The 27,901-nt window shown below is 32.9% G+C and overlaps 1 protein-coding gene and 1 long non-coding RNA gene across 3 annotated transcripts in view; one reads left to right on the top strand and one right to left on the bottom strand.

Moving 5' to 3' along the window:
- The window catches only part of LOC138321033 (uncharacterized), a 22,608-nt gene extending 11,001 nt beyond the window's left edge, over window positions 1-11,607 (bottom strand). Inside the window, exon 1 of the long non-coding RNA XR_011208273.1 lies at window positions 11,495-11,607. This is a non-coding gene — a long non-coding RNA (uncharacterized lncRNA). The remainder of the gene's footprint in view (window positions 1-11,494) is intronic.
- On the top strand, window positions 1,723-27,675 carry LOC138321014 (sodium- and chloride-dependent taurine transporter-like). 2 transcript variants are annotated; one of them, XM_069264402.1, is made up of 15 exons: window positions 1,723-1,739; window positions 6,342-6,386; window positions 7,649-7,790; window positions 11,569-11,700; window positions 13,667-13,949; window positions 16,557-16,689; window positions 17,272-17,406; window positions 17,814-17,917; window positions 18,435-18,559; window positions 20,754-20,866; window positions 21,204-21,332; window positions 21,532-21,631; window positions 21,905-22,005; window positions 23,287-23,454; window positions 23,777-27,675. In XM_069264402.1, the coding sequence occupies exons 3-15, from the start codon at window positions 7,667-7,669 to the stop codon at window positions 23,891-23,893; spliced, it is 1,764 nt and encodes a 587-aa protein (XP_069120503.1). In that variant the 5' UTR covers window positions 1,723-1,739; window positions 6,342-6,386; window positions 7,649-7,666; the 3' UTR covers window positions 23,894-27,675. The 2 variants fall into 2 exon arrangements, with proteins under 2 accessions (XP_069120503.1, XP_069120495.1); XM_069264394.1 differs by lacking the exon at window positions 1,723-1,739 and adding an exon at window positions 5,044-5,157.
- Window positions 27,676-27,901: the final 226 nt, after the last annotated feature.

Consider the following 27,901-nt stretch of genomic DNA (forward strand, 5'->3'; position numbering starts at 1 on the left):
GAACTACTTACCATTTGTTTCACTAATACATATACGGTAATGATCAATCGGCAACAGAAAAGTAGTATGTGCTACAAAAACGTTGATTAATATAATTACTGGCTGTACATTTACTGTTTTTTGTTAACAAATCATGCATATAAGGAGATAAGATTCAATTATTGACATTCCTGATCGATTAGTTATCTTATCAGTAAGAGAAATCTGATCCCTATGCATTGATTATAGCCAATTTCTTTATCATGAAATGAAATGAACATCACTACCAGGTAATTTGTGATGCTGGCATTCAGTTTGCATGCATCCGTTTAATCAGATGTGAAATGTATGACGTCATGATCACCTATCCTTCCACGTGGGGCTTCTCTTGATTATATCAGTCCGAGATTATCTTGAGTAAACAGTTGGAATATAGTGATTGAAGTTTGTTTGGTATGATATAGTAATTTTATTCAGTGTTTCTCTAACAAATAGGACATTTTCTATCACGAAAAATATAAAGAAAAGCAGACTTATGTATTAAACTTTCATAATCCTATTCAATCCATCAATAAATCAACGTCGATACATCAGCAAAAGCCATTTCAGGCTTGAGGTGGGGATATACAGTTAATTCGGTTGCGTACTAATCGTTTATAGAGTTTGTCGTTAGATCACATAGTGATAATAAATAATGAATTAAACAACTCGTTGACGGTGAGATTAGTGCTATTATAATACTATTGCTTGGATCGTAATTAGATTATAAGGCTTAAACAATTCCTAATTTCTAAGCGCAAATACATACTCACCCACTCACAAGAAATACTATACCAAATCATTATTAAATGCACGCTTGTCTGATGCTATTTCACGATTTCGGCCTCGTTTTATTGGCAGAAAGCTTGCTCTAAAGTTTACCAGTAGATTGTTATTTAATTCTAAACTGATGGTATTATAAGCATTGATTTTTTTTCTGTAATACACACTGTTTACCTTTCATTAATGAATTTGTCAGTGATCGATTACGAAAAAATATCGGGAGTATCATGACAAAAACCTGAGACTGATTGACAAGATTCAGAGGAATAAGTCAAAATCAATACACCACCTTACCAGATTTGCTTTTTTTATGAAGATATTTTTGTCCACGTAAACGCGATTTTGATATAGTCCCAATCTAATTAAAATTAGATTTGTAATTCCGCTCCCACTACGATACTCTAAGTTCCGCTTCAAGCATTGAATGAATGAATGAATGAATATCTTTATTTCCTCCAACTTGTGAAGATTGATAACGTAACGTAGAGTATCGTAATGGGAGCGGAATTACAAGTATAATTTGAATCAGATCGGATATAATACACAAAACACATTTATTGTATGTCGGTTAGAGAAGACTGCATTTTAGATTCACTTTTGTACTTGAATTGAAATGCTTCATATATTTGACCATATTCATTATACAAAATTATTGGACAAACGATATGCAGAGCTTACATCACAAATGTGAAGGGTATGCTTCTCGACTGCTCTCAGGTACAGGCTAGACAACTTAATGTTTAGTTAATTAGAGCATAGCATATGGGTGTGTGTTTATACTGCATTATGATTGGTTGAACATGTTTGCGTCATACATTTTATTCATAAAATGAATATAACAGCAGTGAATAAAATGCGCTTTATCGATTGGTTGAACCAATCCATATATAAACGATAAATCACACTTAAACTCCCTCATTTGTTCACTCATATTGAAGGTGGGTAGACATATAGCTCTAGTATATAGTAACATACAAATAACACAGTGCATGTGTTTATTTTAATTTATACTAACGGAATTAATCAATCGGTTATCGACTGTAACACACTTTATTTTGCCTTTTCTGCATTATTTTGCCTTTTCTTTATTTTTGACATATACGTGGCTAGTTAAATTCTTAATTATCCTTACAATAGGGATTCTTATATACTTTTTTACAATGATTTGCGAGCACTCATCCGACATTTCATGAAAATTTGTACCTTGTGATAATTGCATTACAATATTGAGTAAGGTGTGTAATGTATTATATTTCCTGAAAATTTCCCGTAACATTTTTCCATTAAAGACGATTTACATTTCGATATCCCGCTGCCACCATTATATACATAGTGTTTTAATTAGGTATTGAAAATCATTTTTTACGAAAAATTTACACTTTTGGGAAAAAACGAAAATGAAACATTGCTCTTTGTCATCTCATTTCACCTTGTTACGGGTTTTGTCCACACTTTTACCACACATTAAAAATACCTGTAAATAAGTTTCGAAATTAAAATCCGGGAAAACAGTTTTTTGAGTGGGTGATTTGAAAATAGAGAGTGCATGTAGCAACGGACCACTTCTTTGTTAGGATACCTACGTACTAACTTTTACACACTACATACTAAGCTATACATTTCAAGTTTATGATTCTTTTTCCAATGTAAGTGAAAATTAGTGTAGAGTAATAGTTTTACATGCTAAATATCATGGTAACACCTTTGAAAGTATTGGTTGCCATGGTAACAAAACGGAAGCCTCTATTTGGCTGAAGTTTGAATGATGTCATAATTAAGTGAAAATTGGTATGTAGGGGTTATGAAGTATGCTGAATAACATGGTATCACTTTCAAAAAGATTGGTTGCCATGGAAACAAAATGGAGGCCTCTGATTGCTTGAAATTTATTTTGTCATAGTAACGATATAAAGGCCCCCTGATTTGTTAAAGATAAGATTGTAACCTTTGTGGTACTGGTATTCTTTTTAGATTAAACATGTTTTATAAGAAAATCACACGTAACTGTTTCCCTCTTTTATCATTTTTAATTCAATAAGGGATAACCTTAATTTGTATCTTTTGATTTGGAGTTGCTAACGAAAATATATTTCTTTCCTATAGTTATGTGATTTCTGATATTGATAAGAAACTACTTGTTTCATCCAAAAGTTAATATTATTGTTAAGCTTTTTTGTACTGTTAGGGAAAATGCAAGAATAAAAACGGACTGATTTTATAGTATATAGGCTAGTTAAAAAATTCTTTCACTAACTTTTTAGTTTTATGTATAGTTATCTATTATTTTAACACTGCAAAATTTGGAAAAATCGGAGCGTGGGCAGTTATTGAAACCTCAGCTTTACCAGCTACACATTTAAAAATAAAAAAAAAAGTATCACGTGGAGTTTGTTTAAAAAATGTTTTTTATCATTTCTTATTCAAAAATAATAACTCCTAACCACATAAAAATCTGGGTTTTTTTTCGAAATCCATAATTTCTTGATAGATTAAGAATGTACGTCAACTGATGCGGTTCAATCTGATAGGATTTGTTCTGAATCACAAGACAGACGTAAACAGTTGTTCGTGGAACACATCGATATGACAACATCCAGGTAGAAATACATGTATGTTTATGTAATCGTTAACGTCAATAAATTTTTAATAATTGTGTGCCTACATTACCCTTCTGGCTGAATTTTTGCTGCAATATATACCAAATTATTTGGGTAATATCATGTCAATATCAAGGCTTAACTCTCAGTCGTTTGTTCCTAATTCGTCATTGTTGCCCACCCGGAATATCAACCGTTCTTACAAGAGCATAATGTGCTGTCTGAAAAATAGCGAATAACAAATGATCAAGCTACAATGAACAAACTCAATTTAATACACATTAACATACACAAAAAATAAACAATACGAAATGCACACAGTATTGAACAATGGTAAAAATAAGCAAGCACACATGGCAAAATGTAAGTAGAAGTAGGTCTTAACTGAGACTCCTGAAGTACAAAAATGATAAAACCAGATGATCTCAGAGAAGAGCTTCCTAAGTCATTAACACCAATCTCCAGTCGTGCATATTATGACTTCAATACACATAGGCAATATTTCTTCATTTGAATTTCACGTGATTTTTTTTTATTCATGTGAAGAAATATTGACTCTGAACGATTTTTAAAATGAAGATCTTAAGATACATTTTGAAAAGAATAAAAATATTCAAGGCTACCATGATATTGCTCGTGGAAACAAGGTTTTTCAAATGAAAACTATATATCTACCGTATATTCAGGCTTACACTTTTAAGCATCATTACTCTCTCAAATTCGATTAAGCTCTTATAATGTTCTTTATTTACGCTAAATGAGCTTTATTATATAGCTGGTCTCGATTCCATCAATGTTTCCTTACCTTGTACCTATCTGTAGGAGATCATTACACATGTAAGTCATAGCAATCATCTTTAATTTCTGTATATTTTCCTTCAGTCAATGTTTAGTAGAGGAACTCTATATAAAAGGATAAGATGAAACAGGGTCTATATAGTGAAATGTAGTCAACGAAATTCAGCCACATACAATTCATTGTTATGGTGAATCTGTCGAAAACAAAAACCGCACATTATTATGTTTGCGTGTTAAATTATTGAAATTTATGGAATCATGGATATTTCGAATCAAATGCTAAATATTTTCATTTTAATTAATTTGTCCCTAGTTTCGATTTTTCTCTAGCAACCTACAGTGTATGTCCAACATCATTAACAAACACTGTATTATTCTAATCGACTATATCAGCAGTCGAACGATACTACTAATTCTAATGTTTTCATTTGTTTAAACTGTAGAACAACGATTCCGTTACATGCACTATAACAGATCAGCACATTCCAATTGAAATACAATGCACCTGAACCTTTTGTGATTACTTCCTGCTCTATTTAATTGGTCGAAGTTGTCGTAATCCTCCAGCACTCGAGGTTTAAAGTTATTACTCACATGTTTAAGTCGTTTTTGCGATAACATGTTATAACGTGAAAATAAGTACTTTCAGCCGTTACACTATATCCACAGTTAATACAGAGAAAATAGAGAAAAATGAATTAATCCGCATTAATTCATCCTGGTCTTTCCTCCCGCATTTCTGATTGAATTACTTATATATACCAGCACTGTGATAATTTGCATAATTTCAAATAATTAATTTATGCGGTCACGTGCTGACGACTCGTGCGACAATTTTAATAACATTTATTTATAGAGCGCAAATGTTATACAAGATAACTAAAAAAAAAGTTCGCATAACTAGGAACAATCCTGCATCGAAGGACGCGATAAAAGCGAATTGGACTCCATGACCTAGAAGGTAAACAGATATTTTGTAAATAATATGTTGTACTAGATTCTGGATGGGCGAACCAGCTGTATCACATCAAAGTTTCGTCACGTTTAGTATCTCTATCAACGTTGTATAGTTATATTTACAGTGAAGCAGTATTATGCCTATTTAGTATTTACATCACGGGTGTGTTACAGATGTTTGTTGTTTTCGTTGAAAACTTGAATTTCATACTAAATCCGTATTGTGTGACTGACACTATACATGATAGTAATATTAGATGTTTAGAAATCATTCTGTGATTGGTAACTGTGTTAACATGGGGACTGGATCGTTGTTCTATTTTTTTAAATGGTTGTTTTAATTTGTTGATGGCATTATGGAGATTTAATTGTGATGCGTTTTTTGTTACTATGGTAGATATTTTGAATTGTCATGTTGTTTTTTTAAATTTGCAGTTTTAATTTGGAACTGTTTATGTGATTTTGGATTAATTTATGTTATATTGGTTGAAAATGTTAACATTATTTGTTTTGTGTATATTAGTGTATTACCACGCTTTGTATCGGTTACTGCATATGAAAGATGTAAAAGATGTAAAAATACGTTCATACAATACACACCGGACATCTGTTAGCAATAAACCGTTATTGTTTCGAAATATACACAATAACATGATCTATAACACAAATGCTCATGTATTTTTTTTAAATGACGAAATCAATATTTTGAAATATGCAAGCCATGTTTACATTGTTTAGAGTAGGTCATCTAACATGTATTTACAAACGTGTGTAATATACAATTCATATTACACATAATTATATGACATTTATTAACTGTGACAACACGTAGTTAGTATAGGTAATATATTAATGCACTATCAGACAAGCAAGAATAATAATGTCCTGCGTCATAAACATTATACACCTGAAGTTATAGATTTCATTAAACCTTGTATGAACTGATTAATTAGCATAGTACCTAATAGCTAACGGACAGTGCATCTACTGAAGCAATACCAAATTGCGTTTTGAGAACAATTCTTTGTTAGGGAGTATTTTGAAACAGGCTAAATACGAAGAACAGTGTAGAGACATTAAACATACGGGCTTTAAATGACGACATGGAAATCTACGTGGAAATTAACGTTCTACTATGTCAGTTTATTGTACTTTTCATTAATCATTGAATGTCATTACTTATTACAGCATAGATCCCGGGACAGACCAGCTGTTGTCATCATAATTATAAAGGTAGTAACATTATACTTACGTTTACTTGTATGTTTTACGTTCAAAAGATATCCGATCAGTTATCACTGCTGATGAGGAAGATGTACAGTTGTATTACGTGAAATTGCCACAGAAAAAAAAGAAACATAATTTTTTTGAGCTGTTTCGATAATATAGTGAAAGCTTGGAAAGCTTACATGGATTCAAAAAGTTAGTTTTATTTAAAGTACCAACGATTTAAAGCTTCATATACTCATCTAATTACTGCTTTTTGTTTCAGTATTCTTAATATTTTATCGATCTATAATTATCTTACATTTTTAATATCGAAATAAAAAAACAAGGAATATCTCATTTCATGTATTTTAAATATCGAAAAAAAAAACCAACAAGAAATATCTAATTTCACATATATTAATAATATCGAAATAAATAGCAAGGGATATATATGTATAATATGTGTAACCATCTTTATACATTAGCCTAAATACACAAATTAAGCTGCGGTACTCACTCTATATGCATTTCATCATTCAAAGACACATGTGCGTACAATTCCATCATATAAAGACACCTATGCGTACTTTTTCATAATACAAAGACACACGTGCGTACTATTTCATCATACAGAGACACACGGTCTATGTGTATACACATATGCAGTAGCTGTGCGATGTATCTGTTACAATAGGTCTATACTATAGTAACCTCATCACACGCAACCCACACGCTATCCCACATTTTACACACTACCCATTAGTCTGCATCATGATCTACACATATACATAATTAGTTTGAGCAAGTTAATCACCTAATTAAGTAGAGAGACCGTGACTTCATTTCATTTTTAGAAATTTTATTTAATATTAATTTCATTTTTGTATGAAAGCATCACGTTGAAAAGCAAAATAAATACTTCACAGCTAATGATATGGTAATATACAGCTGTGGGTGACACAGCTTAAGCATGGTCTGGTAAATACTGACTGATCTTGCTTACACATGTGTTAAAAGACTTTAATTTACTCTTACACGTTTCATTGAACACACTCTCTTACGAACACCTACGCCATTGGTATCAAATAAACATAAATACATGACAACATTACTGCTAAAACAGATTATGTTTCAACATATCAACTATTAATATGTATATTTATATATTACTTGTATAAGTTGATATAGAATTAATGCTGCTGCGCGTGATATAAATATCCATGGCAATGACCTTGTACCGGAAATGAAAGCCGGCCCGGTAAATTTCCATATTCTGTTCTATACAGTGAGACCGAACAGCAGTGATGGCGAAGCAGGGAAGAGGAAACTGGAACAATTGGTTCGAATTCATATTCTCCTGTATCGGACTGACCGTCGGATTGGGAAATATATGGAGATTTCCCTACATCTGTTATAAAAATGGTGGAGGTGAGTAAAATCTGTTTGTTATTGTTTAGTTACAACACAAAACATGTGTCTTGTTTTGGCGCCTGAAAATAACTATACATGTATATAATCGAACCACGTGGAAAAGAAGATATAATAATTCTTCTAAATGAGTTTATTTAGGAAAAATTCATGAATTGTTTTTCATTCAACATAGAGAAAAGATAAAATCAAGTTCGTATTTATTTACAAAATATTGTAATATGTACAACAAAGTCGTGAAATCATTCGTGTTTTGTCTTAGTCAGAGAAAAAATCAATACCCTGATCAACGAGCATTACACGTTGTTATGTAACACTGGAAACTATCATGGATGATTATACTGGATTTCTCTATATTTGACCGAGAACTAGACCAATGATTGTACTCGACTAAGGTATCAAGCCATTTTTAAGCACTCTTTGTTATTAAAATTTTCGTTCAAGCTAAAGTCATTTCGGAGTCAACTCGCGGGACCATATGTATGTTGTTTTATGTGAATTGGACCAATATCAATGTGAAATATTTGATATATACCAAACGTAAGGTGTTCACAACTTCATTGATATATACCAAACGTAAGGTGTTCACAACTTCATTTGTTCAGGCATGCTATCGAAATATTTGACCTTTTGTAAACAAGGAGTAGCGTTGACGTAGCGGATCAATTATATACTGTGTATAAAGCATTCATACAAAGCTCTTTTCTGCCCACGTAAGAAAACGGGTGTGACATTTCTATAAGTATATTTGGTAAATGTAGACCGGGTCACAGTACCACAACACTGAAGAAAATGTTGAAACGTTGAAATCCGGTACTCATTAGTACTTAGTTGTATTACCTCTATAAGCTTCATTTTAACGTATAAGCGTACATACTTAATTACCATGAACAAGTTTTACTTTAACCTTTAGTATATTTTAATTAGTGAATGTATGTGTAGAATATATAATTTCCCTAAGAGTTCTCATAGATAATCATCTAAAGTATTATAATTACCACCAAAACAAGTAGAAGGCTTATAAAGTGTGAGCTGTATTAGTTGATGCTGCAAATACTTGCATTGTAGTATTCGTTTGACTATGGAAAACTATGACATATCATGTCCTTGCTATTTTTGTGCTGCTCTTCAGCAAATGTATACCAACTTTCTGCAATATTATTATGTACAATTGTTACTGTTGCCATTATCCGACTCTTTATACTAATAGATATAAAAAAATCCACAATATAACTTGACATTTGACATTGACGACTGTGTCGATGACGATGTTTTAGCTATGCAGTTTTCAATCGATATGGAATTATCATATATGTCTTTTATTTCATAATTCGTTTATGATAAGAATTTTAACTGATGCAAATAATGATTAATACAGTTCAAGAAAAAATGTTTCGGTAATTTTATACTCTATGATACAGTAATCGAGATGTTGAGTCAACCACATTGCCATAAAAACTTGTTTACAAGACATGTTTACAATTCCAGTATTAAGATATGTGCCAATTTTCCACTATATATGTATAGTTAATCAGTAATGGTAGCGCATTATTGACGATTTTATTCTGGTAAACAATACTATTACGGCGTTTCTTCCATAAAAATATGTCATAGTATCTGTAATATGATAACAATTCAAATGCATGTTAGCATTGTAATGTTTTCATTCTATTTTCGATAGTTTATGACAATCCATGTTAACACCACATTCCTTGCATTTCATGCCGGCAGGCAGAATTTATTTTAGCATTCACTATCAGACAGTGGGTATTTTTAGAATAGCTTCCATAGCTCCTTTTCTCTGAGCAGACGATGAATCTAGATCAGATTGGAGATTTTGTTCCAAGTAGTGGTTGTGGAAAATCTGCCAATATTTACAAAATGACTGGATGCAAGGTGGAATGGACAGACATAGAGAGTAGCAAGAACGTGCATGATAGATGTGTATGCAAATGATGTAGAAACTGGTTGAGTGGTTGCTACGTCGTGTCTGGTTCCACATGTTTGGTAGAAACACATTAGTTCTCCATCACAAGAACAGTGTATAATGTATATCAGAGGGATGGTACGTTTGTATTATATATTATACACAAGCAAAGGTCATTAGGTCGCACAATTACCGCAATAGTGAGGCAGGGGGTCTATTGGGGTATTGGGTTGGGGAGGGGGACGATGTGAGTGGAATGAGAAGGTGGGGGTCCGGGAGGATGGATATGGAAGAATACGTGAAGGAAATATAAAACAATATATGAAAAGTGACAGATGTTTGGGAAAAAAACACGAGGAAAAAACATTTTCTAAGAAAATGAATGTTATCAGCTGAAGAATAGGATATGTTGGCTATATATCAATAGCGCTGACATTGTTATACAGAATAGACACTAGGTTATGGAGGGAAAGAAATGAAGTTAGGCGAGAAAAGGTGAGGGGAAGGTGACGGTTTGTGTGAAAATCAATAACTGTGTAGGATTACACACTCAGGAGAGAAATATCGTGTATAAGAAAGTGAAAGTTGTGAAGTGGTAAGGATGAGGGTGTGCTAGTTGCATAATATTAGTGCTTGGTATCATAAAACACGTCTGGGAGTGTGGGAGGGAGAGTTAACACATGCAATACAGGATTAATTACCACAGTAGTAATTGTAGGTGTATAGCTATGGCTGCTTCACACGACGGAAAATTTTGAAAGGAAAAAGTATGGAGACTGTAAATAAAAGAGTATGGTGAATTTAAGTTAAAGATTAATTTTGAAGTAAGGAAGGGAAGTTTAAGTTAAAGATTTTTTATGATGTATGGAACGTTTAAGTTAAAGATTGGTTACGATGTATGAAAGTTTAAGTTAAAGATTTGGTCATTATGTATAGAATTAGAATATTAAGGAAGGTTTAAAATACATTAAGAACTTGAGTAAACACGCTCTCAAGTATACAAATGAAATAAACACATAAATACATGCAGTGAAAATTTTAAAAATTCAAATTCAAATCCAAACTTTTAAGTGTTTAATTAGAGGTGGATTCGGATATTAGTGATTTTAGTAGTGATTTAGTGCGTTCCAGACATATCTAATGTAATTTAAAGAAGTTGTCTGCACGAACTGATATCCATCAGGTTGAAGACGTATGGTCTTATGGTTAGCAAAATAAAAATTGATATGTTAAACATTATTAATCGTGTATTCTGTCATCAATGTAAAAATATTTCCTGCTAAGTTCTATGTGTATTAATGTATTGATTTATTGTAAGCATTTTCGGTGGTGTGTTGAGAGCCAATGAAATGATACAACAATACTAAGTAATATGTATTGAAAACGAATATGTCGTTAAATGATCAATATTGCAGTCATACGACGCAATATTTCTTCTTAAAATCGAGCCATGTATTAATTACGAATTAATTAACATTGGCCTAAATTTCAGATAGCTAGTTTTACACGGAGAATGAAGTCTGTGAAGCTGACATCGTTAACTCTGTAGACCTATTAGAATGGTTGAATTACAAAAACAATATAAACAAATTCTTAAAAAAATAGGTAAAAGATAAAATTGACTTAAGGTGAATTACCCCAAAACTTTAAAATCCGTCCTGTATAGAAATACAACTTGATATTTAATGCGAAGATTAAAAAGGAAAACATATAGCGTAGGGTACATATGATATTTTCAGAATAGTTAATACAACATCAAATATTGCTACATACTAACCTTATTGATGTTCAGGTGATGCTTAGATGAAGTTATTGGACAGAAAATCGACGACACTTTATTTTATTTTCCAGGCGCTTTCCTGATTCCTTACTTCATCTTCCTGTTTCTCATCGGTCTACCGGAAGTGTTCCTTCAGTTCACGTATGCGCAATACTCCAACTTGGGACCCGGGAAAATATGGGAATGCTGTCCACTGTTCAGGGGTAAGAAATGTCGGTTATATGTGTTGGTTGTATTTATCATTTGTCATTTATTGTGAATAAGTGTCGGTTGACAAAATTAAATAAAACAAAACGAAAATGTAAAAGCAGAAATAGTTTATTTTCTGGAATATTCAGACATGAAAATTCTTGAAATACAAATGTAATACGTTTTATCAACGTTGTCTTGGATTCTTTCTAAATATTAATTAAAATATTAATAAACAGAGGTAATATAACACTTCAAATACGATTGTAGGCAAACAAAATTTTAATGACGTTCTTATTGACTTGATATTATTACAACCGACGCAATATTTCGAGAAGGTTGAGTTTAAAACATTTAAAATTGAAAATTATTCCATCACGCTTCTGAAAATTAGGGCTGAAATATTTTGATTGTTAAAACAATACATTAGTAACATTCGCTACTAACGCATGCCTTGACAGAACAAAGGTTATTAAAACACATTCGGCAGCAAGAATAAATAAAAATCATGTCGATGACTGAAACATGTAACCTTTTGGTAGGTAGCTTTCATCGTGTCAATTATTATCTCCATCATCTGTGACACCGTGCCCTATTATTTCTATTAATCATTTTTTTTCTTTAGATCGTTATGAACTAGGTGACCATGGTTTTAATTGTTTTTATACATACTGTCCTCATCAAAGTTATCCGAGAACATTTGATACTTGTTCATAACAATGGTTTTTAAGTTGAGGTAAAAAATTATGAACTCATTATCGTTAATATTTCAAGACATTTCTTAAAGGACATGAACATTCTCGTATACTTATATGTCACGTGGTATGAGCTATTAAGATATTATTCATTTTAGGAAAAAATAACCTTTGTTTCTTGTTTGGACATTTGTCATTTCTACCAAGACATTTGTGTGTGAATTATCACGAATTAATCACAATCTGTGTCAACTACCGACTAGAGTTTATGTATCTTAGTGAGTCTGTGCTACTTATTACAAAAGTACAACGTCGTATGTATCACATATATTTAATTGCATGTTGTAGGACGGGTCTTATTACTGGAGTTACTAAACAAGATTTAGTAACCAAGCTAGGGGTGATATTTGCCACGATAAAAGTGTATAGTTAGGTTGTATGTAACAGATGTGACATAGAAATGAATGTTAAACTTCAGTCTGGTCATGATGTATAGAATTAGAATATTAGAATATTAACTGTCTAGGTACATGATAGAATGTTCTATCACAGATCATAAAGTACTTCGATATATTTAAACGTGTTTCAAACAGCAGTAACTGACATGTCATTACTTCAAATGACAAATAAACATTCTACATGCGTTTCGTTACCATTATTATTGTTTTTTTTAAATGTTCTCATATTATTAATTTATCGATGGTATTTTCTTACTTTTTTCCATATATACTTACGCACTCGTGTCAGCTGGTTAATTTTTATGTTGAAGATTTCGTTTGCTTCGTGACCTGAATGTTAAATGTCTCATTCACTGTTTTCACCTGTAGTATTTTACGAATATTGACTTAATGAAAAAGCATTTATATATTACTACACAGAATCAATTTTTGAGTAAAGACTCGTGAAATGGCAAAATCATAAAAGAAACTTTCTTTCATTTTATCTACTATAGGTATTTAGATCACTTGCTTTTATTCTCGATATTAAGGGGTTACTATCAGTGACGTTATATCGACCCCTGGACTATTTCATAATATAACTCAACCGAAGGTTTTATATGCAACAACAGATAATACAGTAGATTGACTTTGGGCGATCTGAAATCTTCAAAAGACATCTCTGTATGCTAACGGTATCCTCAATATACATATGACATAGTTCAGCGGTGGATATGACGACACTTATCGGAATATTGAGGATCACCTTTAGAGATTTCCCATAATCAAAGACTTCTGTTTGGAAGATGACAATGCCATTTGATCAATGATCATTCTGATATTTACAGGTATTGGGTATGGTATGATCACACTGACGTGGCTGATAGGAATTTACTATGGAGTCATCATTGCCTGGACGCTGTATTACTTCGGAATGTCATTCTCCGCAACACTTCCCTGGGCCACTTGCGAAAACAGCTGGAACACCGCCGCGTGCTACATCAGGGGAGCTAACTCCAGCCTTAATGAAACATTGAACAGAACAATGAACGGGACCTTCGCTTCCGCCATGACCGTCATGGTCAACGGTACCAACATCACAGCGAAAACACCGCCCGAGGAATTCTGGGAGTATGTTAATCATTATATAACTGTAAAGACACTTTTCTCGCTTGTCATTTTATTTCGCATATTTCACGGGCGGGAAGAATTCACGCTTACGGTTCGATTACATGTATTATAATTTATTAGTTAAACTTTATAATGATCAATGATGAAATTTGATAGCATTGAACAAATCGTTATTTGAAGAAAAGACGGAATTAAGCTATTGCGATTAATAGTTGGCTCCTAATATACAATACATTGTATCTAACGTCAGTTAGCACAGCAGAAAAAACCGACCAAACAGGGTTCAGTCATTGATAAAAACACTTTAGTCTATCTGTGACGTTTCAGTGATGTTAAGGATGTATTCTTCTGAGGTTTCAGTCCCGTTGAAGTCTCGTTTCAACATAGATCAAAGAAGTTATGAGATTTTCAAATATAATTTATAAGTATCTGTAGTGAGTTGCCAGATGCAAATTTTGTCAAAAAATTACATTTCTATTTTAAGAAATGGCCCATTTGGCGGCCATTTTGAAATTGTGTCTTTTTTCGCTTCAAGTAGAGCCACAGTTATACCAATTTTACAGAAATTGTTTTTACTTAAATCATTACTGCGCAAGCATTTTTAGCTGTATTTAGCTAATTTTTGCTGCAAATCGTTACTAGGTTCGTAGTAATTAAAATATTGAGCATTAATATGTGAAACGATACAATTTTGTGACTTTATTTTTACATTTAATGGTAATTTGGGCACTTTTATTTTTTACTCTAAAATGCTGAAAAATAACAAAAATTCAAATGGGGCAAAAGAGTAAGCACACGGACCGCCAATTTTTCTTCCTAATTTAGAAAGAACAACCGTTTCCCTATTGATATGCAAAATAATAACAAAAGTTCAATACCAGAACTTTTTCTATAAAGGGTTAAATTTGGCTGAAATGGCTGAAAATGGTGATTTTGTAGTACAAAAATAAGGGGTAGGGGTAGCATATGTTGTTATTCTGAGAAAAAGTATTAATCTAATTGATCAAAACTGGTATATTTTTAAAGAAGACTACTAGCAAATGAATTCTACAAACATTCATACATATCAAACACCTCATTAGGAAATTATGGCTTTAATCTCTATCTTATATGGTCAAAACGGCAAAATTCCCATAAATCCAATATTTTGTCAACTAGGTGTCTTTGAGTGACAAAAGCTCAAAAACGAGCACACGGACATATGTTGTAACTCCTTTTTCCAAAAATCTTTATGAGAAAAAAAAGTTTAATGCAAGAAAATTTTGACTTTTCAGAGGTGTACATCCTTAAGGGCCAATGTGTCAATGCTTTTAATGAAAATATTAATTCCAGTTTTTATCTGTCTTTGGCCATTACCTTGGTGGGAAATATTCAAATGATAAATTAGACGCAAACTAAACTATTAAGTGGTTTTGATGAGTAAACGCATGACTTTCGAATACAAACATAAATGGTCCATGATGCAGATGTAATAGTGATCGTGCTGAATTAGACTTCAATAGACCAAATGGGCCTCAACAATGTAAATTTATGCATGTGATGCAATTTCATGTTACGTCACTATGCAAAACAGCAATTAAACACGGAAACATTATTGTTGGCGTTTCTCCATATAACTTTTAAATCACTCTCACTGACGTATGTTTATGGTATGGTGTTCACCGCCGTTCTAAGGTTAATACCAAAACAGAAGGTCAATAATACTAATCCGATTCATGGGGAGAATACCAACAAGATCAAAGCCATTTGGGATCAGTGTTAACAAGGCTACAAACCGACAATGTCCTACCTGGTTTTTACCTGTATTGTTATTTTTTTTAAATCTGCTACAGATTGAGTCTACCTCTTAATCTTGGTATTATCTTCTCGTACCGAGACCATAACACCGATATATGTCTGAGGAAAATTCCACTGGCCTTGTCGTTGTAATGCAAGACAGCTGGTCCATGACCCTAGTGAACTTGTCCTCACACAAGGCAAAAGCCAACGCCAATTAATGAATACACAAGTTACCTTGGCAAGTACACAATATACTCGCCTTTGAATGATATTTCATACGAAAACTTGAAGTGAATAATTATCACCATCATGCTAAATGCTAACTTTATGAAAAGCGATCAATATCCACAATTATGTGTACTTAAAAATTACGTACATCGGTTTTTGAAACCCCCCCTCCAAAAAAAGGTAGTTTATATTTTAATCAGCGATTAATTCTAGCGTTGTAACATCCGTTGCTAAAGGTTTTATGTGTAAAATGACACAGATATGCTGTAGGTATTTCAATAACTATTGTTTCAAGAGTGATGGGTTTTTATTCTTTAAATCTTACTGTCAATTTCGGAATTGATAGATGGGGAGATTACCGGTAGTTCATGCTTTAAAGTAAAGGGTTCGAGAAGTTATTGATTACATAAAAAAGACAACTTTTATTCGCAGAATAAGTATTGTATGTTTCTGAAGTAATAAATAGTGTACCATTTATCAATTACTGTTAAATACAGTATAAATACTGTTTAATAAGACTTCCTTAACAAACACAACTGTCAATTCTTATACAATAATTATAAAGTGTATTTTGTAACACGATCTATTACTTTTCTATAGGCGTCATGTTTTGGAGTTGACCGACAGTATAGAAGATCTGGGTTCCATCCGCTGGCAGTTGGTGCTTTGTCTACTAGCGACCTCTATCACCGTCTTCCTCTGTCTGGCCAAGGGCATCAAATCTTCTGGCAAGGTCAGTATGACGTCATACATATATACTCAGAAGTTTTTTTCAATATCGATGTACATTCTTTGATATTATGAATTTATAAATGATTAAAATTTTGGAGTATATCGAAAACGGGAAGCAGAATATGGTGTCTAATATATTGTTTTTTATGTCACGGGGGTTTACATTCCGCTATATTCGCAATTTGATACGGAACACAAATTCAAAACACCAGCGAAAATTAACACATATTGAACATAAATATTCTAAAAACCAGAGTTACGCCAATTTTAGACCCAGCGAATAAGTTCCAGATTCAGAAACGCATAATTTAGACGCACTGTACATTACTATTAGCTGGTTCATATGAGTTTCAATCAAGCGTCGTGCGTAACTTATCCAGGCTAACGACATTGAATATTAAGGACACGCTATGTATTTTTATATTTTTGGAAATATTTCAATATAAGTAATAATATTAACGGTTCTGACATATGTTTTGCTGGTTCCATTCAATTATTCGCTATGTTGTCGTAGAATCAAGATTTTACCGAGATCCCAGGACTTAACTTATTGTTATTACTGATGTATTTTTCTTTTGCTTAGGTGATGTACGTAGCGGCCACTGTCCCCTACCTCTTTTTACTGACCCTACTCATCAGAGGTCTATTCCTTCCCGGAGCCATTGATGGACTCAAATTCTACTTGGTACCGAGATGGGAGCGCCTATTGGATTATAATGTAAATATACTAAAACACACTAATGTAGCGTACCTTATTCTATTTAATTGAGCAATATTAGACTATATCATTTTTAAACAAATGTATCCGTACTCTACATTCAAGGACGACAACAAACACTGAAATGTTACTTACACAGCTGTTTAGTGATTTAAAACATTTCAGAGCATCTTCAGACAGCAATTAAGATCCAGAGATTACTACACTGTAATTGTCTGTATGCATAATAGCTCTATTTATGAACATTTATATTAATGTATTACTTAAATGATACCTAAAGTTTTTTAATAAGCATATTATCAAATTACACTCGTGCAGCATTCATTTCGATCATTTCGTAGTGTGTATTTATGAGGATATGACAGATTGTATTGACGTAAATAAAGGATATATGCTTTGTGTTTCAGGTATGGGTGGACGCAGCTGTACAGACGTTCTTCTCTGCCAGTATAGGAATGGGTGCCCTTATCGGTCTAGCTAGCTTCAACAAGTTCAGCAATAATCACTATAGGTAACCAAATGTCCCTAACCGTTAATAATGATAATCTCGTTGAGCGAGATAAGTCTTCTTTATTATGCAAACAGAATAGTAATTAGTAAAAACATATTACAAAACTACAAGTACAAAAATGCTAATCAAGGTACAGTAAGTTGGAGATTTGTTGGGACCTTTCTTATTCCTTTCTGGCCCTAGTTTATCTAAATTATAAGACATTGAAGACATATGGAATGGCATAGTTACATATCTAGCTTATTCCTCTTGATAAATGTGAAGTGATAGCATTAGTCTTAATAGTCATAAGATCAAGTGTGCCAATACACTTTCACATTCTTAACCAATATCAAATGACTGTCCTATTTCAAATTAAGTTCCAAAATCGACTTATGACAAACGAATAAATCTACTTTGAAAATTAACATTTTTCGAATTTTAATTCGTAGCTTTGCAAATCATGGGAAAATTTGTCATGATTTATTTAGTTTTGTATTATCTGACAATATTGCTTAACTAAACACTGTCGTTTTAGGGACGCCATGATCGTGCCAGTACTGGATGCTGTGACTAGCATGTTTGCCGGCTGTACCATCTTTGTGACTCTGGGCTACATGGCTAACCAGGCCGGCGTCGATATTGAGAAAGTCGTTGAGCAAGGTAAGAAGAGGGACGATTGACGTAATACTTATAAGGCTATGTATGTGCTGGTGATAATAAAGCTTAGGTTTAATGAATAATTGAGTGTTGTTCGATAAAGCAGTTGATTATTGTATATGATTACCATGACACTTCATTATTTTCTAGACAAGACTAACGTAGTTATGACCATCCTCTTATCCATATATCATAAGCAGTTGGCTGAAGGCCACACAAAAGGTCATATACAGTTATATATGATATTCTAGGACATTGAACTTACATACAAGGTTACCTGACTCGTGAACACACACACACGAGAAGAGCGCAATGTTTTTTTTCTGTTGGATTAATCAATTGTATGTGTGTAATGCTAACGAAGCTTATCAATAAGACTGGATTGGTTTTATTGTACCTAACGTTTTATCAACAGTTTAGCATATTCAAGGACAACTTGAAGTGTATATACGTGTGTTGGTTGTGTGTTCGATTTTGGAAACTAGTTAGATAATGAAAGTTAAGTTTTAGTATCCCGATTCCCTATTTTCCAAATAGTTTAAAGATGAAAATGGTAAATGTCAATAGGATTGGATATCAAACAACGCCTATATCAGTTATCTCGTAAGAATAAATGACGAATCATATCAAACATGATTCCAAAAGTACCAATAAGTCGATGTTCATCTGAGCTATATTTTGTATCTTTACGGTTCCTGGTATAGCGTTCATGGTCTACTGTAATTGAGGATCACATGAACTATATTTTGTATCACTACAGATCCTGGTATAGCTATCATGGTCTACTGTAGTTGAGGTTCACCTGAACTATATTTTGTTTCACTACAGGTCCTGGTATAGCGTTCATGGTCTACTGTATTTGAGGATCACCTGAACTACAGTTTGTATCACTACGGGTCCTGGTATAGCGTTCATGGTCTACTGTAGTTTAGGATCACCTGAACTATATTTTGTATCACTACAGATCCTGGTATAGCGTTCATGGTCTACTGTATTTGAGGATCACCTGAACTACAGTTTGTATCACTACGGGTCCTGGTATAGCGTTCATGGTCTACTGTAGTTGAGGTTCACCTGAACTAAATTTTGTATCACTACAGGTCCTGTTATAGCGTTCATTGTCTACTGTAGTTGAGGATCACATGAACTATATTTTGTATCACTACAGATCCTGGTATAGCGTTCATGGTCTACTGTAGTTGAGGTTGACCTGAACTATATTTTGTATCACTACAGGTCCTGATATAGTGTTCATGGTTTACAGTAGTTGAGAATCACATGAACTATATTTTGTATCACTACTGGTCCTGATATAGCGTTCATGGTTTATTGTAGTTGAGAATCACCTGAACTAAATTTTGTATCACTACAGGTCCTGTTATAGCGTTCATTTTCTACTGTAATTGAGGATCACCTGAACTATATTTTGTATCACTACAGGTCCTGTTATAGCGTTCATGGTCTACTGTATTTGAGGATCACCTGAATTACAGTTTGTATCACTACGGGTCCTGGTATAGCGTTCATGGTCTTCTGTAGTTGAGGATCAACTGAACTATTTTTTGTATTTTGTATCGCTACAGGTCCTGGTATAGCGTTCATGGTCTTCTGTAGTTGAGGATCACCTGAACTATATTTTGTATTTTGTATCATGGTCTACTGTAGTTGAGGATCACCTGAACTATATTTTGTATCACTACAGGTCCTGGTATAGCGTTCATGGTCTACTGTAGTTGAGGATCACCTGAACTATATTTTGTATTTTGTATCACTACAGATCCTGGATAGCGTTCATGGTCTACTGTAGTTGAGGATTACCTTAACTATATTTTGTATCACTACAGATCCTGGATAGCGTTCATGGTCTACTGTAGTTGAGGATTACCTTAACTATATTTTGTATCACTACAGGTCCTGGTATATCGTTCATGGTCTACTGTAGTTAATGATCTTTTGAGCTATATTTTGTATTTTGTATCACTACAGGTCCTGGTATAGCGTTCATGGTCTACTGTAGTTGAGGATCACGTGAGCTATATTTTGTATCACTACAGGTCCTGGTATAGCGTTCATGGTCTACTGTAGTTGAGGATCACCTTAACTATATTTTGTATCACTAAAGGTCCTGGTATATCGTTCATGGTCTACTGTAGTTTATGATCACTTGAGCTATATTTTGTATTTTGTATCACTACAGGTCCTGGTATAGCGTTCATGGTCTACCCTGAGGCTCTGTCAACACTTCCACTACCACAACTTTGGTCCGTTCTCTTCTTCATCATGTTGTTTACAGTTGGTCTGGACAGCCAGGTGAGAATCAACATAAATAAAAATAATACATTATAATGTTTATTATGCAATTTTAGGTTTTTGAAATATAATATAAAAATTTAATAATCATCTAGAGCTATAGTTACATGTCCGTAATATAGTTTAATCACAAAATCATTATGCCATATATAAGTATTTATCACTAGCTACATCATAGTCATTTGTGCATCATAAGGCCAATGACACTACATCAAGACTTGCGACAAAACGATAATATCCCTTTGGTTATGTTCTCTGCTTTGTTTGAATAAAGTGGATTTTTTTATGTTTCCCGTAGAATGTTTACTTTACATATTTCTGTATGTTTTATTTGTAGATTGTACACATACAGCTTGTTGCTGTAGGATTGATGGACAGATTTAAGATATTCAGAGACCACGAGACACTCACTATGGCTTTCCTTAACCTTCTCACCTTTATTATCGGTCTCGTCTTTGTAACTCAGGTGAGTAAAGCGTGTTTGAGAATCTGATTTGAAATAATAACCATATGATTCAAAAAGTAAATAAATAAGAATAATGGAATAAAAATAATTAATTATGCAAAGATACATGCAATATGGCTATTTAGAAAGGGAAAACATAATAATCATACACGAACAAAACTGTGGTTAAGCTATGCTAACGTTATTTTTCTATCTACAGGGAGGCATGTACGTATTACAACTAGTGGATTGGTATGTGGCCAGTATATCTACCATGTTCCTAGCTTTCCTGGAAGTTACTGTATTAGCTTATTTCTATGGTAAGTCGTACAAAGACCTTCTAATTATACATATCATGCAATTTAGAAAGTGATAACGTGTTATTTTAGCGTAAATAGAAAAAAAGCAAAATAAAAAACGCTGAAATCACGGACTTCAATTTTATTAAAGGAAGTTTTATTATACAGGAAATTCACTTATTACAATACGAAATCAACAAATATTAATTCACGAAAAACTACAAGAACGACAATAAAAAACATATACTGAAAATGTTCGACGTCTTTTTAAAATGTATTATATCATTTACACAGGAGTGAATCGCTTATATAAAGACATCGAGATGATGTTGGGGTACAAACCATGTCCAGGGTGGAAGGCTTTTTGGCTGGTGATCACTCCCGTAATGGTCTTGGTAAGTACAACTTAATATATATCTTTAAAATCCGTATTACTTTTAATGTTTTTATTTTTGTACTATTCATATTTCGATTAATATCAGACAAAGCATAATGACATTTAATACATGTTCAATGTATATGGATATGAAACCATACTTTAATCTCCAGACGTTGACAACAAAACGCACAAGAGAGATGACAAGTGCAAACGTAAAAAGAAATTACACCAAATGCTTCGGAAGAGCAAGCGTCTTGTTCTTTATTAAGTTACTGGGACTGAATTAGCGTCAATATGGAAAGCGTTTCATTTCACACACAGTAACTACATGCATTTACGGTTTAGTTGCTAAGTAATAGAAGTTCAAAATCATCAAGTCAAAGAATGATAAATCAAATATACTGATTTGATAGTTCTTCAAGGGACAATCCAGTCTAAGTGTACATTAAAATTTGCACATATATTTGGAAACAAACCAGTTTTAATACTTGTTTGTTTGTTTGTTTGATTAATTAACGTCCTATTAACAGCTATGGTCATGTAAGGACGGCCTCCCATGTATGCGGTGTGTTGCTTGTATGTTGTGCGAGGTGCGTGTTTCGGGAGACTGCGGTATATTCATGTTGTGTCTTCTTGTATAGTGGAACTTTTGCCCTTTTTATAGTGCTATATCACTGAAGCATGCCGCCGAAGACACCAAGCAACACACCCCACCCGGTCACATTATACTGACAACGGGCGAACCAGTCGTCCCACTCCCTTTTTGCTGAGCGCTAAGCAGGAGCAGAAACTACCACTTTTACAGACTTTGGTGTGTCTTGGCCAGGGGACAGAAAGTTTTAAGACAAATTAGAGAAGTTGGTTTTACTGTGATATGCCAGAAAAGCCCACTGTAGTGAAATGTGTGTGAAATGTTCAAACTATCTTACTGTCCTCCATTACACATAGTTGTCGGATGTATTGTATGCCGAACCCTGGCCGTTGTGGTTATATATTGCATTTGTTTAACGTGCATAACTTTGGCTCGGGTATGGGTACAGTGTACGTGTTTTACCTGCTTAATCGTATGGAGCAACGATTTGATATTTCAACGATATCAATCAAAACACTTAAAAATGTCGTGGAATTTGTCAATTTTTCTTATTATATGTTTCATAAGGAATGTAGAACAATTCCTTTATGTCATGTTTTGCTTCGTGGTTATGTAACCGAATTAGCCTCACTGAATTGTCCCATTAAGCTTACCTTCATATCTGATTTCTGAGAAATGAAGTTCCTATTGTTATGGTTGTTCCAGGTGTTGTGGTTGATCAGCGTATCTCAACACAAGGTAGTATCGTATGGAAAGAACGCCTATCCTGATTGGTCTATAGGTATTGGATGGATCATTGCCATTGCCCCTCTCATCCCTATACCCTTCAGCGCCATCTGGACACTATATGATGGGCGTGGTTCCCTTCTAGATGTAAGTTTTATATGTTGAATATTCTTATAATCTTCCGTTATTGGTTTTAGATGAGGCTAAAAACTTTTAAACATTAAGATTTTGTAATTGTTACGATTGTCAACTTTAGAGCAAGGATTTTTCAAAGGATTTAATAGTCCATAGTCAGTATTAAAAAAACCAAAGTGGTGTGTTGATTATCATTGACCTAATAATTCAATAAAGATTACGCAACCGTAAAGAAAAAAATACAAAAACTACCTAATTGGTATATATAACCATACCTATTATTATGAATTTATGAATGATACATGTTGAAATAAGTTTTGTTAACCTATTGCAGCGGCTTCGCGAGGCCGTGAAACCGACGACCCAATGGAAACCCGCTGAAGATAGTGGAGATGAATGGCAAAGCCAGAGACAGATGCTGACCTCGGACGTTATCATGCAGCCTATATGAGGGTTTAGAGTTAATGTCGCACTAATCTAATCTATTCCTGTTACTGTGTTCAAAATAATGAAATGAAATGATCGAATTTAGAAAAATTCAAAATTTAAAGAGTAAAGTGCACAGGTCAGGTTATGATAAAATATGTCGACAGATAATCCTAACCCGAATAACGGTAACGAAGATGATAATGAATCTATGTCAAATCTTGACTTTCAAAATGTGATATACGAGTCTGAGAAAGGTGATATAACCTGTAAGGTTAACAATGAAATATCGGATATTGAATATTCAAAATCTATATTCACAATCAAGAAGTTCACAAGCCTTGAGTGCTGCGATGATGATGTTAAATTCAATTTTGAATGCTTGTATTGTAATGATACTCCGAAGTCTAAAAATAGAAACACCAATCAAAGCTCGACAAAGAGTAAGTCCAAGGTTCAGTTAGCTGCGTCATCGAATCAAAAAAACCTGTTCTTTAATGATGATCTAGTACACGAGATCACTTATGGAATATATATACTGTCTAAAGACAAACCTAATGATGATAGTAACTCTGGCTTTAATCATTCCCCCTAAAATTGGTAAAATGAAAATTCTGTTGTCAGAGTTCCTTAAAAAATCATCATTACTGCTATACTGCAGTATAACACGTTAACACCAATTAGTTTCCACCACGGAAGAAAACATTAGTGCTTTCAGCAGGGATTCAGTGACATCTGAACAATTCCATAGCCAAATATATGCCTATGTAACAATGTGCCAGCGTTGACGTTAGAATATTTTAGGTTGTACTAGTGGTTTTTTATTGTAGAAATACATTGTTATGATATTTAAAACATCATATAATAGCTGAAGATGTCTTACATAAAGAGGGTCTGCATATAACAAAAGAGACAATGTAAGACCAAAGACCAAATGTTCCGGACAATAAAACATATTTGACTCCCTATTTACATCACAACCTTTTTCAAGTTTGGTCAGATCCGGAAAATGTTTTGTCCTCAAAAAGATACTATTGATAGACCTGATTGAAATGTAAAAAAAACATTCGAAGGAAACAAAATCTCGTTTAACGAATCTCAATTATAAAGTATATTTGATATAAAAGATAATAAATTTTTGTTGTGCATCAATTGCATCATTACTAAGATACGTGATCTCATTTTATTTATATATTATATACAAAAATGTAATAAGTAGTCAATATTAGTTATTTTAACTTTTGAAAAATCATTGATTCATTTCAGATGAAAAATTGAATCGGTTTATTTTAGATCAATTACTTTTGTTATAAATCAACGAATAATGGACTAAAATGTTTAAAGTCCCGCAAATGATAATATACATTTATATTTATGTTTCAAAGGAGAACGGTATTACGTAATTAGGCAAACATTTACAAAATAATTCTGTTGAGATATTTAAAAAGGTATGATTCCAATTTATTAAAATGAGTGTGTGAAAGATAGAGTGAAAATTTGTATGTAAATTAAATGGTAACGTGACCTAGATGGATGTATGTATGTATGGGTGTTATGTTATATATAAAACCTTTGATGTCGTTTTTTTCAATATTTAATTTGTTACAGTAAGATTTGTTTTTAATTATATCACTTCACTGACTATATTAGTGCACGATAAAAATGCTGCTTTAAAAAATGTTTTTAAGGAGGAGTATAATCAAGTTTACGCGCGCTGACATTCGTTTCATATTATCTGTATGAATGTTCGTATTTTGAACAAACGAAGAAATTATTGAAATTATCAACCCATTCAAAATTGTTCATTGTGTAGATAAGGGTATAGATCAAATCTGACTTCAATTGCGTTTATTATGTACACTCTATAAGACTCGGATCAAAGGTGCTACCCAATCGTGTCTTTTCTACAATCTTTATAAAAATGGTCGTGTAGCGTTTAGTTTTACTCTAACATTGAATTGAATTTACATAATTGATTTTAATACTTCCCTGAAAAAGAAATATGATCTTCTGAAATCAGTATCGCAGAAATGCTTTGTTACTGAATTTACCGATGTTGATAATGCTTTTGTGATACAAATCATATTTAGTAGCAATCAAACATATGTTTAAATAAACTGCCAATCTTAATAGCGTTTTGACAACAGAGATACAATAGTTTTCCTTTGTAAAAGGAAACAAACAACTCTATATGCATATCATCTATAATAATATGTGTTCATTGTTATTATAAGTTCAAATCACTGCCCTCCTATGAATCTTGCTTAGGAACTTGGCTAACTAGCTCAAAGCTCAGTCGACAGAGTAATAGATTGCTCTGGGCGTGTGGCTAGTATTCACCAAGGTAGCACGTGTTTGAACAATTTAAGTCATTACTCATCTTATTGCAACTGATCACTTATGTATCCAATCAATTTTGTTATAAAAAAGATATCAATGAAACTGCTGTTTTTATGCTGTTGCAGATTTGTTCTCGTAAATGGATTGATTTTATGTTTCACCAAGTGCTATAAGCGTGTATATGCTAATTTATCGTTCAAAACAAATTACATCCTCTTTGTAATAAATGAAGTAAATGAACAATGTTTTTGTAAGTGCTACGGAATGAATGATGTGTACGTGTAATGCGTTTGCGCATGTGTATGTTAGGGAGAGATAGAGCGAGAAAGAAAGCGACTGGACGAGACGACGTTAGTTGAATATGTTAATGGATTTGAAGTGTTAATTGAATCAACAAATATTATGTTGTTAAATTGTTTAATGAAGGTAGTGTTAAGAATCTCTGTATTTGTGATTTAAACTTATGGGTTTAAACGGGTGTTCTTCGTTTTGTTAAGTAAAATTAGGTAAGTAAATTTTATTTCCCATTTTGATACACTTTTGAGTGGAAAGATTACTTAAAAAACCCGAAGGTATTTACTAGTAGGTAATAGCTTTGACACTAATCCAGACATGGCTTTGCGATATATTTCTACATTTATTTCTTGTGCCTAACAAGCAAGAACAAATATGCGAAATTTGTTCACTCCCAAAATGTGAAAAATAACTTATAAATATAGTATTCTGTCTGTCTGCTACTTGAATCAATTACTAGTCTATCACATGATCTCAAATAACGGCCACTTATTCCAATACAAACACACGTTTGTTTTGCTGAAGTTTTAACAATAACATACGCCATCTATTATCCTTTCCACCTGCCACTTGAATCAATGACTACTCTATTCATTAGATCTCGAGTAACTGCCACTTACTTGAATAACAACATACTTCAATGCTATAATGCCATGACTGCCATTTTAGTGATGCTATTAGCCACACAATTACAAGCAATGCTAGTCAAAACTGATAATTATAATTTCAGGTATTTTTTTATGAAAATATTTTTGATGATTTCCACTTTAAAAATTATTATATTTTTCACAATATGATGAAAAGATCAATGTGCATTAGAATATTTTCAGGTTTTTCAAGTTCAGATCAATTACTGTATCTATGCATTCATCGATGTTGCTTGCATACAATCATTCACGATCTTGTATAAATACTGCCAGTATTCTAATTATGAGATTAGGAAATTGGTTTGGTTTGATTTATGTTAAGATAAGTCAAACATGTTAGTAAATTGAACTTTTCAACGAAATTAAAGAAATTCCATTTTCACATCTTTCCTTTTTATAATGTATGTATATTTTTCGCTTTACTTGTAGTATTGCATACACATTTACGTTTCTCCCTTTCTCCCTGTCTCAAATATGACAAAAATAAGAATGCTCATTTTCACTATTATTTTATGAAATTTCTCAACAGAATCTCTAAGTTCAAAATGGAAAGATTGTACTGTTTTTGAATTTTCATTTCTAAGCCTGAATTTAGTCTTATGAAATATCAACTAGAATTGTTCGTTTGTAATCATTATTGATTATTTATTACAATTCATTAATATAAATTTAACCGGTTATTTATACAAAATATCAATTATTTAAAAAAATATTTTTATTGGTAGTTCCTTTTAAGTTTTGTGTTTGCTCAA

The sequence above is a fragment of the Argopecten irradians genome, chromosome 1, assembly GCF_041381155.1.
Source record: "Argopecten irradians isolate NY chromosome 1, Ai_NY, whole genome shotgun sequence".
Classification (NCBI taxonomy): domain Eukaryota; kingdom Metazoa; phylum Mollusca; class Bivalvia; order Pectinida; family Pectinidae; genus Argopecten; species Argopecten irradians.

What these genes read in the sequence shown, in the direction of transcription:
- LOC138321014 (XM_069264402.1), top strand. Translation starts at nt 7,667, where the DNA reads ATGGCGAAGCAGGGAAGAGGAAACTGGAACAATTGGTTCGAATTCATA. An exon ending in TTCAGCAATAATCACTATAG is followed by an intron (nt 17,918 to 18,434) that starts GTAACCAAATGT and finishes CTGTCGTTTTAG; the next exon opens with GGACGCCATGATCGTGCCAG. An exon ending in TGTATTAGCTTATTTCTATG is followed by an intron (nt 21,632 to 21,904) that starts GTAAGTCGTACA and finishes TCATTTACACAG; the next exon opens with GAGTGAATCGCTTATATAAA.